The 12,250-nt window shown below is 43.1% G+C and overlaps 1 protein-coding gene across 7 annotated transcripts in view; it reads left to right on the top strand.

Annotated features, from left to right (window-relative positions):
• Window positions 1-12,250, top strand: part of jarid2b (jumonji and AT-rich interaction domain containing 2b) — a 109,593-nt gene that overhangs the window by 71,713 nt on the left and 25,630 nt on the right. For all 7 annotated transcript variants that reach the window (XM_082522711.1, XM_082522708.1, XM_082522710.1 and 4 more), the window contains exon 4: window positions 1,948-2,171. In XM_082522711.1, coding sequence (XP_082378837.1) covers window positions 1,948-2,171 — 224 coding nt within the window. The remainder of the gene's footprint in view (window positions 1-1,947; window positions 2,172-12,250) is intronic.

The following is a 12,250-nucleotide window of genomic DNA, read 5'->3' as shown; positions in this document are numbered from 1 at the left end:
TATCTTTTGCAAGTAGATCACAGCCTTGTGTGAACTGACACCCGCCCTCATTTTGCGGTTTCTGCTTGTTGAATAGTCACGTTCCCTTTTTAACACCTCGGTGCCGGCGACAGCCCACGCTCTAGGCGTTGCTTTTTCGGGGTTACCTCTCCGTACATCTGTCCACGCCTTTCTACTGAACATCTTGGGGGAATTTCTTTAAATTTAGGAGAAACATGCACTTGGACTGAACAGTTTGGTTTTGTTTTTTTTTGGGGGGGGGGGGGGGTTGATCAGACAACATGGGGACAGAATTCACTTGTTAGTTATGCGAAATTTCCCATAAATTTCCGATGGGGGTAAAATGGATATCTTATACCTAAAAGGTGGAGGCCCAGGAGGAGGCACAGTGGCGTATTTGATAGTCGTCGTCTTTGCGTAACAGTATTATTGGCACCTCCTGTATGAAAATGGCTTTTCATACCACATTTATTCTAAAACTTTAGTTTAAATTAGGATCTCGTGTGTTAATAAATTTTCTTTATGAAAATCCAGACTGATGAGAGTTCAGTGTTCACTGCTTGTTGGTAAACAAACTGCAATTTTTCCTCAAACCTTGCCACCAAATGTAGGGCTTTGTGTGAGCAATCATCTCTCAATTTCTCACATATTGAGCTTAGGCCAGGAAATTGACACGTTTTGACTCGGCTCTGTTCTCTGATTGGAGTGTAATCGGAGCGCTGCACCTTTCAGTGGCTACGCCAAATGCATTGTGGGTGTTCTCCAGACATGATCCTATCTATCCTTACCTCAGTCAGGTCCGCAGCAAATTGACAAATAATACCAGGATATCGCATTGCTTCTATCACTACTCCACAACACTTACAGCATAGCTTCCCCCCGCCACACACACACACACACACTCACTCTCTCTCTCTCACTTCAGCGCTAATCGATTGAGGCCACTTGATGGTTCACACGGCCCCTGACACTCTGCGACTTTTATACTCCATGCGTGTATAAGCACGCGCCTACTTTTTAAGTGCGCGTGGAGAGGGAGGGTCTGCATCCATGTGCCTGCACGTGCGTGTATCAAGGAGAGGTGGTGTGTGACAAGCGAGTCCGTTGCTTTCTGAGACATCTACCTCTTTAATATTCTGCTCTTACCATCGCCTCCTCTGGCACACACTGTGAAATAAAGACAGAAAAGAGACAAGGAGAGAGAAAAATGAGAGCGACGTCTCAAAGGCTTTGTGCATCACAGAGGAAAGCGCGTACAATGTAGCAACAGAAGTGAGGGAAGGAGGAGTGAGGAGGAGACGAGGGTGGAAAAAAAAATTATGAGACAGAAAGATGGGGAGATGAAGAAAGTTGTTGCCGGTTAGCATGTGATTGTTTTGGCACACTGTCCTTGTGTAGTTGGTTTTTATCAGCTGCCACTGACAGCAGAGGCTCTGCCTTATAGGCGCTTTTCTTTTCTTATTCAATAGCGCTTAACAGGAATGAAAAAGAGGAACTACAACTACATGTGTAAAAACATCGTCAGCTCATGTAAATGCACACATTTAAATACACCCACACTGTCGGTGAGAATGGGCAAGTCGGCCACTGAATGTGCGCTTGTTGCATATCAAAGCGATCATGATGGATTCGCTCCCGTTCACTGAACAAATACACACACACGCACAGAGTAATCAATTCTTCGCTAGAGGGTAATTGTTTCAACGAAACCTCCCTACAGTGAGACAATGGCCAGTGGGCCACAGTAGTAAAAATGATAGAGTGGGTTTGCAGGTATGCAAAAGAGTCACATTCTGTTTTATTTTTAGTCAGCTGCAGACGGAGCTGCATTGGGGTTAAATGTTGTACTTCTTCCAACACACTGGCTTATGTTACTTGTAAATTCTGTGTTTATGTGCAAAGGATCCAAGGGTCTAACTTGTTGTTTTTCTTTCCCCTCCCAACAAGGCCTCGGCTCCAGGCCCAGAGGAAGTTTGCCCAGTCGCAGCCCAACTCGCCCAGCACTACGCCCATCAAAGTGGCTGACTCGGGCGGCCTGAACGCCGGCCTTTCCACGGTGCCATCCACGTCCCTCTCGTCCCTCTCCGCTTCATCCCCGTCCTCCTCCATCCAGGACCTCTCCAGGCGCAAGCCCAAGACGGAGGACTTTCTCACCTTCCTCTGCCTCAGAGGTAAGATGCAGCAGAGTGGAGCAGATGGAGACATAATTACATGCGTGCCTACAACCAGCGGCAGAGCGGGAAAGCATATTGTTTAACAAGAACGCTGCAGATATGATATTAAAGAGGTTTTTATTCAAGGGACCGGGGCTGAGGTCTAACGCTAGAAAGGGGATGTTGCATATTAATTATCCTAACACCAGGATATGCTTCCCTATTGTTTGGCTCTATGCACGTAAAGATGCGTGCATAAGCAACTCCAGGGAGCTTAGAATAAGTTTTGTTAAGTCAGGTTTTGATCACCCTCCACCCACTCATAACACACACAGACAAAACCCTTCACACATGCTGCATCTAACTGCATACTTGCCCATGGCTAAGATTATCCTGCATTTCATCAGCTTACACATCTCCCCCTCCCACCGTTCAACAACTGTCTGTCTCTTTAACACCCTGCCTATCACCCTCTACTACAGCAGCTGTTTCGAACATGGAGTACTCACACAGCCTGCACTACAAACTCTGCACAGGTTCATTGACACTGTGTAGCACTTTTGATGTCAAATGAAGTGGAAAAGCCACAGCAGAGCAATTAGCAGTCAAATGAGTTACGCGTGTGTGCGCTTGCTCCTCTTTGTCTCATACAGCAGCATTGTTTGTCTATTTGGGTTAAAAATTCAAAAGGATACCTGATAAACTGAGCGCAGTCACTCAAAGGAGCGCAGATATCCTCGACACTCAAGGTTGCTAAACAACTCTTGTTCTTTTTTTCCCTCTTGAGTTAATGAAGGGCTCATGTTACTTATGATCTATGCTCCGCTGGCCGGGATACAGAGGGGGTTAGTCCTCTGCCAGGACACTGCAAAAAGTTTTTTTTTCTTGTTGCGCTAAAAGTATGAAGTGCTACTTATTTTATTACCTTAAAACATTTCCAAGGCCAAGGTTAAAAGACCCAGGACTATAAATTCTCTTTAAAAATCTGCAATCTTAGCTCGCAAAAACCTCTGTAGAATATGCAAGAGTTTCAGGATTCAAGGCCGATACGATCTTGAATCGGTGAGAGACAATCATGGCTCAGTATAGAGACGGCTTGACAGTTTCTAGGTTTATCTGATGCATGTGCACTCTTTAATTTGCTGTTCCTGTTTACACTGTAAGGTATATGTTGAAACAGCTACGTCTACTACATGTCTTGTCTGAATGTGTTGTGATGTAACGATAACCCCCTTGCTCTCAATCATCCCTTCTTAAGAAAAATGAGAGGAGAGGGAGTGACACGTTCATCCCAAGGTCCAAACATTACATAGGACCGTTTATCTCAAACAACCTTGGTTGTGACTTCTATCCTTCGTGGAATATCTCACCCACCCTTTTTTCTTTAAAATGTCCTCGCAACCGAAGTTAATTCCTGTGAAAGACAGAAACACCTTGCTCTATAGATTAATTTGCCGTTATCGTTATTAACCTCTGCCCCTCCCACAAAAGTCCGCTCCACACTCGGGAGGGGGGAAAATTTAGATTAAAGTCTGTCGGGCGTAATGGCTATATGTTCCTGTTCTGAGGAGAATACTCCTATTATGGGATGTCATTTTAACCTTACAGGGCTCATTCAGAAACGTGTAATTGGAAGTTGCTAAAATGGACTCGAGCCTTCCGTGTGATGAGCCTTGATTTACATATATAGGCCATGATGTTACATAGGCTAATGATACAATGTCCCATATACTTTGTGGCTGAAATTAGACTAATCACTTGGTGCTAAGCTAACGCCGTGCCTTACACACGAGCAGTTGCAGGCTAATGAAGCGTGGGTGACTTGTTCTGACTCAGTTTTGCTGTTGTCTCTCTTTATAATTAAGGGCTGAATTAGTGTTTTGCGAGCAGATTTCAAGCGAGTGTTTAGCTGCACTCTGCTGCACTTTAATGCTAATTTTAGAGCTAGGCTGCTAAGCTAACAATTGAACAGTTTTCCACAGCCCCCCCAGTGCTGCCGCTCCCTGTTCTACCACTGTATTTATAGACACCAGTTTGGCTCTCTGTGCGTGTGTGCTCCATCCATGCTGTGAGGATGACATTTTCCTTTGCAGGGCTTCTTCTGCTCAGTTTTCCCCTTGGCCTCTCATGTGACCCATATGCAGGGACCCTTACCAAGAGAGGGACATGGGAGAATGTCAGCAGAGCCCTTGAGGTGGTGTGTGTGTGTGTGTGTGTGTGTGTGTGTGTGTGTGCAAATCCACACCAACCACTGATGTGTCCTGTCCTGCTTATCTCCTGTGTGCCCTCATACCATTTTCTGCGTGTGTGGGTGGGGGGTTATGTCTATGCGCCAACTACCTGCACAAAGCATGCAGGGTATATAGGGAGACGCAGCCCATGAGGACATCTGTGTTAGCCTGGTTAATCTTTTCAAAGAGACTCCAGTCTTTGATATCTGAAAGCTCCAATCCCCTTTAAGATTCTGATACATGTCTCTGGTGATCTGACCACCACACACATTAGGCTCCTTCATGTCAGCTACCAAAAATGTCTCTGACAGAATCTCCAGCTGTGTAATCATAGCCCTGATTTCCCTTTCATTTTGATCAGATTTTTAGCTTTTTTTCTTTTTCTGTAAGCATTAAGTGACATTTCTGCCCAGAATATCTCATCAGTGGTGATTTCTGGGGTGTGACCCAGGTCAAACGTTCAAGGTGTAAGCATAAATTTGTATTCTCCCCCCCCCCCCCCCCCTTCTCCTCCTCCCCCTCCGTGTATCCACTGCAGTGTTGTTTGCTTATCTTATCTGGAAAACATTAAGCATCCACCCAATGGGTTCTATCCATCACTCATTCAGACAGCCACATAAAAGCAGTTAAAACATGAAAGATTTGAAGCGATAAAGTGAGCGACCCAAAAAAAAGAAAAAGAAATGTTGTGAAAGAAGCAGGACTCGTGTGTCAGTCTGTGTTGAGAAATTGCAGTTAACATGTTGTTGGTGCACCTTTTCATCCGATCCCAGCTTGTTTATTGACGCCATTTTGCTCTTGTGGGATTTGTTTTCCCTATGATAATGAATTGGCTGACTGCTGTGTGGTGGTGGTGTTGTTGTTGTTGTTGTTGTATCTGAGGAAAAGCTATTTTTAATTCCTCCATGGTGGAGCAGGGGGTGCTGGATTATTCTGATGCAACGTGGGAGTAACTGGACAGAAAAGTAACAAGAAACAAAAAAACAGCAACAGAGATTTCTATCTACTATATAGAAGGATGCACATCATGTATGCTCACCACCCACACTGTCTTGGGTCTGTGTTCAATGTGTGTTTATCCCACTGTTCAGCTTTTTCTCCTGCACACAAACACACAGACACACACCGTAGCAAACCAGCCAGAGTGCGCAGTCCTTGCCTGTGTTCTCAAAATGGTGTTTATGTGTGGTCCAGGCCTGTACTTGGGCTGTTTATATCCATGGAGAAAGCCATTTGGGTGGTAGCCAGACAGTCTGCCTCTGGCCTTGTCTGCCTGTTGTAACAGTGTAGTACTGCTGCATACAGGGTGGGGGCAATACTGATGAGAGCAGAGTGAAGGTGTTCATTTCAAATTGAGATGCTCAGTATTTAAGTTACCCCCACAGTCAAAGTCAAAATGATTTGACATGGTTTCGATTGCTTTTGTTTTCTAAAAAATCAACTGAGTAATGTTTGACTTGGTATCAGTGTATTCACCGTAATTGTTGGCACACACTGCATCATTTATAACCCAAGTGTTCCCCAGTCTTTACAATACACACAAAAGAAAAATGCACCCGAAACTGCACAAACACAAAATCCTCAATAACTGCAGACACTTGAAAATCAATTTTTAATCTTAATCCTGATTTTTGGCCTCCCACAGTTAAATGAACGCGATCGACCGATATTGGAAATGCGTGCTCCGACAAAAGAACACAAAGCAAACGTAAATCACCGCCTGACAGCACGGCCGCATGTGCCAATCACAGCTGTTCCCTGCACCGCGCAGCTTGAAGTTTCCTGGGCTAGTCCGGACCAGTAACACTACATTAACAGGCAGATATACAACCGATAACAGGCTGTCAAAACAAAAATCTAATGTCGCCAGTTGTTTGGAAATACTTGGGATTTAGGGCAAGAGATGTTAACTGTGAATAAATCACATGGAAAGAGTGCGGCTGAGTGAGTTGTGCGTGCGCCACAGAGCAACACAACTAACTTATTCAATTTCTCAAAACACACCACAAATGGCAGTAAAATGAATGCATGAAGGCCAAGAGAAACACACAGTGGTTGCTAGCGTGATTTGTCAAACGTCATCTTAGTCGTCCGTAGTCGTGCAGCGTATTCACGCCACTCACAAAGACACACTTATTCACCAACACAATCGCATTTGGTCAAAGAAAAGAGCCCATTAAATGAGGGGAGCGTCGAAGGCTCTGTGGCAATGGTCAACATGGTGGACAAAAGAGACGTTATCTCTGTGCACAGTTATTTTTCCAAAACTTGCGCTGTATGCAAAACATTACAGTGGAAAAAGGGAGCGATCTCACAGCTGTCAAGTACTCTGCTTCAGGTTTTAGTCAAATCCATCGAGCAGGTACAAAGAAAGAATTATTTTGCTTCTGGGAGAGGCAGTCAGGCAAGGTAAACAAACACCTTATTTGTCAGCAGAGATGTTCTAATTAACAGGAGAATGTAGAAAAATGTGATGGCGTTCTGTTGATTTTAATTTGTGTTCAAGTTTTGAAATGTATGTTTTTCCTGTAACAGACACCCTGATTTAAGTAAAAAGGGGGTTTCTAATTTTATTGTGCAGCATTTGTACATTAGCAAGAATGTTACTGAAAGCAGCGTTATAATTGTGATTTCAATATAGATCAAAATAACAATGACTATCATTTTGGCCATAATGGTGCTTTTGCTGCCATGCTCACCTTTTTAATGTCCTTCTCTTGCCTTTATCTTGCCTTTGAAACCTATTTAACCTTTTGCCCAGTAATCTTTAAATTTTAACCTATAACCAAGCTTATAGAAGCCCTGGAGGCCAGTTTTCTTAATGTTGAGTGTATGACATGCACCCTGCTGATGGGCTATAAATGATATAACTGCTGTTTGAGTAGTTTCACCTTTATGTGATTCATTTGGGGAAGATGTCATTTACTTTATTTGCTTCAGTGAGGAACAAACACACAGTAATGCACACACAGAGTACACACAGTACCGAAGATGAGCTTAACGATTAGGGAGTAAATTAATAACTGTGTGCACACACTATTGCAAATGAGTCTCTTATGCAAGACTCCTGTTTTTTGTAATTTCCTGTGCCTGTGTGCGCGTGTGAACGCTACAACAGCGCTTAGCTCTTTGCCCTGTGGGCTTTCTCCTCTGCCTGCCAGCCCCAGTGTGGTGCCTCTCCTCAGGTTCAGTGAGGCCAATCCATCCACTCTGCTTACATAACCTCCCAGCTCTGACCTAGTGAACCAAAGACCTCAGAATCCCCATTTGTGATTACACATGTGAACCAAAACCAACCGAGGAGTTGTTCACATCTGTTTTTTAAAAAAACAACAAAAAACAGCTAGTTCTAATAAAGGCACTTTATTGGATTTAAAGGATCTTTATCTTTGTGGCTAGATTGTTAGAATTAATAATGTCTGTGTGTGTGTTGGTTTTTTTGTATTTTATTGCCAGAAATTGTTTGCCAAACTAGAAACACATTTTCACTGCTTTCACTCGTCCGACTGCTTTGAAAGAAAAAGATTCAAGTCTGACAGCTACTCGTGTGTTTCTTAAGTGCATTGCTGCTGTGACAGCTGTGTTTCCTTCAGGGATAATGCACTTTTCTCTCCTCCAAATGTATGATTGCTGTTTTGATTTAAGGCCTGGAACGATATGTGTGTGCATACATTTGTGATTTTCTTTTCAGTAATGACTCTGTGGAGGAGTTCCTCATGCAACACTCACGGAGTCTGCTTTTCTCTTCTAAAAGCAGAGCCGCTGTTTGTGGAGTTAATGGTTTAGCTGACATAAAGGAATGTCAATTGGAAATGTAATCCCTAATCCCTTTTCCCCTCTAAGAGAACGATGAAGAGTTTTGGCACAGCTCAGCTGTTGTAACTTCTCCTCACCGGAGGACCCGTGTTTACCTCCTCTTCCTACCTTCCCTTCAAAACAGCGTTCATACTTCCTGAACACACATGGAGCACTTACAACTAAGTCAGCACAACCACATGTCCCCATGGCAGCTAAACCCTCCTGATTGACTATTTAAATTGTCCTCATTGTTTCAATTCCAGTTGAGGGGACAAAAGAAGGGTAGCCAGAGAATGGAGGGTTTATAATTATGCCCCCCACCCAAGAGCCCCGTTAAAAATGACAATCCTAATAGACTCTTTCAGACCTAATTATGATTTGTCTGCGGCCGGAATGAGGTGGATGAAAAACTGGTGTAATTGTGGGATTGGGCACATGCCCTGTTGGAGATCTTGGGGAAAGAATGAGCTGTGTTTTCTCCACCTTGTGTGCATGGGTGAGTGTGTCTGTACAGTTTTAAGGCACTGATAGATGAGGCCTGTAAATGTCTGGTATCTGCTCCAGAAGTATTGTTGCCACTGCTGTGGTCATGCCAGTGGTCAGTATTGGATCACTAAATATGTTTGGCAGGCTCAGTCTGTGTAATTGTCCCTCCCTCTGCTGCTCTCCAAAATCCCAGACAGTGTTATTGTGGGGATCTTGAATATACTGGGCCCTCATTCACGCAGGCCTAGAGATCTGTCATTGACCATCTCTCAACCACCAGTCGGTGGGCAAGAAATGTGCATTCCCCAACCGGTTGCAAGCGGTTGCTGGTGGGTTGCTGGCAGGCGATTGCGTGAATCGGTGAAATGTGTTGGTTGCAGTGGTGAAGCGCAACTTTAAATTTGAAGACAAATGTTCTGTTTCCAGTTTGTTTCACTAAAGCTTGCATGCATCTTCCATGGAAACTATAGGCAACTACTGCAGATCTGCTTGTGACAAAAACAACTGTTAAGAGATTTGGTGCAAAATCATCATTTCAACAGATTTCATCGAGCGACGGCTAACAGCCCCTAGCAACCACACCCACCAACTAGGACTAGAATACGGATTTTTCTCTAGTGACCAGAGGCTGCCAAAATTACTGACGGGTCTCTAGGCCCATGTGCTGTTGTGACATCCCCTTGCTTGTCTGAACCTTGCCTTCAGTCACTATTTTATCATTTGTGGCATTTCTCTTCTTTCCCAGCACATCACCACAGCAAATTACAAAACAAATTTTTAGCCTTTGTTTCATTAAAAATATAAAGACTAAATGATTTGTGTTGAACTCTTAGGCTCTTTCACAATTAAACACGCACAGGAAAACAAGCAGCTCGCAACTGTTCAGTTGTACCAATCTGACATTATTTTATTTTTGTTTTGTTTTTTAATATACAAGCTAAATAGCTAGTCCTAACAATTATCTTACCGTAACCCCATTAAATCGGTTCACATAAAGATAAAAGTGTTTGTACATGTTCACCGGTTCATCTCCATTTGCCTGGAATCCAAAAACAAGCGCCCACCCCCATCTTTGCCCTTAGGTGCCCCTGTGGTCTGTTGCCGTTGGCCTGCTGACCCCTGCTTAGGGCAGTAAATTACAGCCATTTAGCTAATGAAGCAAGTCATTAGAAGCTGATTGGGCCGGTGTGCGTACCGCCTTAGTGTTTGTTTGGTCTACGAGACGAGCGTTTGCTCTGTCGCCAAGATAAACGAGGTGTGCATGCTCTGTGTTTGTTGGCGTGTGTGTTTATGGGGGGGCACTAGGGACAATTGTTGGTGCTTTTTGGATCTTGTTGGTTTGTGCATGCGGAGGTCAGATCCACGGTTACAAGCCAGAAAACGTGTAGCAGGAAAAAGTGCCACTTTCCCATAATTGTCTGCATTCTGCTTCACATGCTCAAAACCACAACATAAACACTCACTGAACGTGTGTTGTCTTAGCTTCTTATGTTAGTTCTTTTGGAGTGTGTGAGCTGATGTTGAAATGCAGCATTACTTTATGGCTGAATGCAAAGACTGTATTAAACTATGTAGAACAGTTACTTCTGTCAGACCTCTGTACGAAGTTAAACAGAGCAGATGAAACAGCAATTTTCAGGGAATCTGCTGCCACTACACACTTTTTTCCCTCCCTCCCTCTCTCTCTCCCCCCTCTCTCCCTCTCTCTCCCTCTCTCTTTCGCTCTCTAAGGGGATAATTAGAAACTGGCAGAGAGTGTAAAAAGTACGATCCAAAGCACAACAAGATTTATTATTACCAGGCTTTAGTTTGTGTTTGGAAAGCTTTGATATGTGTGTGCTATTTAAACCGAGTTTTCAAAATAAATGTAACGTGACATGTGCTAACCACATGTCCTCTCGCCAGCCAATAATAGTCACTGCACTTTAAAACGAAAATTAATCTATGTTTAAAGATGTAGTACACGCTTCAGAAAAGGAAGTCGGCAAATTAGGATAATGATTTCAGCGAGTCTGCTTCTTTTTGTTCTCCAAAGCGAAAAGGAAGCCATCAAATCCGTGCCAGTGTAAGTTGTTGGTTTACAGCAATCTTCCTAAGGATTCTTTTTCTAAAGCATGCCGTTTACTCTGAGGTGATGGTTACATAAAGTTGAGTTCTTCAGGATGTAACAGTTATTAGAAAAGCCTAGCCTTAGTCAGGATATCATTTAAAGGGTGACTGTAATCTCACCTACACACACAAATGTTGAATGTATCCAGGCAGCTGTGAAGTAAATGCACTTTGTGGAACACTTTTCACAGATCAGATGAGAAGTATTTTATTAATCTCAAAAGCTGGGAAGTTCTTATGTTAGAGCAGCCAAAGCATGAAGAAGTACCTACAATAATATAAAAAGGTAAAAATACAATGTCAAAGGACAAAATAGCACAGAAATGTAACAAAAATTGCACCAGAAACTGAGTTCGATTGAGCAGAAACAGAAACAGAAAAAAAATTGATACAGTGCTGTCCAAAACTCGGACGGCTTAACAAAGAACCAATTATCATTCAGCTCTTTGTTACTAGCAGCCTGTCGCAAAAACACACCATTTGCTCCAATTTTCTGTACTTGAATCTACAAAAAACCCTCAGTTTGACGAGCATCAAATAGTGCTTTTGCACCTGCAAGGTGACTCCTTAAGAGCTCTTAAGGCTGAAAACCTGGCAAGTGGAGAACAAAAGAAAAACTGTCTACAGCAGATGAACAGTTTCTGAAAGTAACGTCCTTAAGAAATTGGGTGAACTTGAGAAATCGGATGCATCTCTCAGGTCCTGTGTCAGGTCTTTGCTGGGTATTCCCCCCCACACACACAGAAAAGTGTCATCAGATTTTGATCCACCATGCAATACCATCTGCAAAGCGTTTGATTGGTAACGGCTTCATTTATCATTTATCCACTATGTAAATTTAAGTAGGCCCACAGTTTAAGGCAGGCTATTTGAATTCATCCTATTTTTCAGAGGATTAAGATTATTTTAATTGGTGTATAATCACACATTACTGTTCATTAATTGCCCGTTACACATTGAAACCCCTGAAAAGGGTAATAGACCCACAGTGGTCGCTCATGCTATGTAATCGATTTAGTCATAAACGACCAACAACTTTGTACAAATCCACGGTTTCCTGATCGCAGCCAGATTTAATTAAAGCTGTGAGAATGTGGCATGATCACACATTTCCGTTAAGCACAAATCGACAATCGTAACCATGTAGTTTTAGAATTACATTATTATTACATTATTAAACTAATTGTACAAGTTAAAAAGTTAAAAATGTTAAGTGTGCCCAAGGTCACTCATGCATGTTGCATACGCAAGCGTTTTGCACACGGGAGCGGTCGGTTTCCTTCACTTAGTTCTCAGGGGTTTATTACAATAAACAATGGGCTGTTCATTGTCTGCTCTGGGATCCAGAGTTGTACTTGATCTGTAGTATTGGTGAGTACCGATTTTTACAGTCCATGCAGTGAGAGTCCTCGGGAGAAAATCATTTGTTTCTTGCAAAAACCCAACCTCCCAGCGAAAGCCGATAAGATGCTT

This window comes from Aulonocara stuartgranti, assembly GCF_965226115.1.
Source record: "Aulonocara stuartgranti genome assembly, chromosome: 22".
Lineage (NCBI taxonomy): Eukaryota > Metazoa > Chordata > Actinopteri > Cichliformes > Cichlidae > Aulonocara > Aulonocara stuartgranti.
Note: the sequence above shows the minus strand (reverse complement) of the source record. Positions and strands in the feature narration are given on the sequence as shown.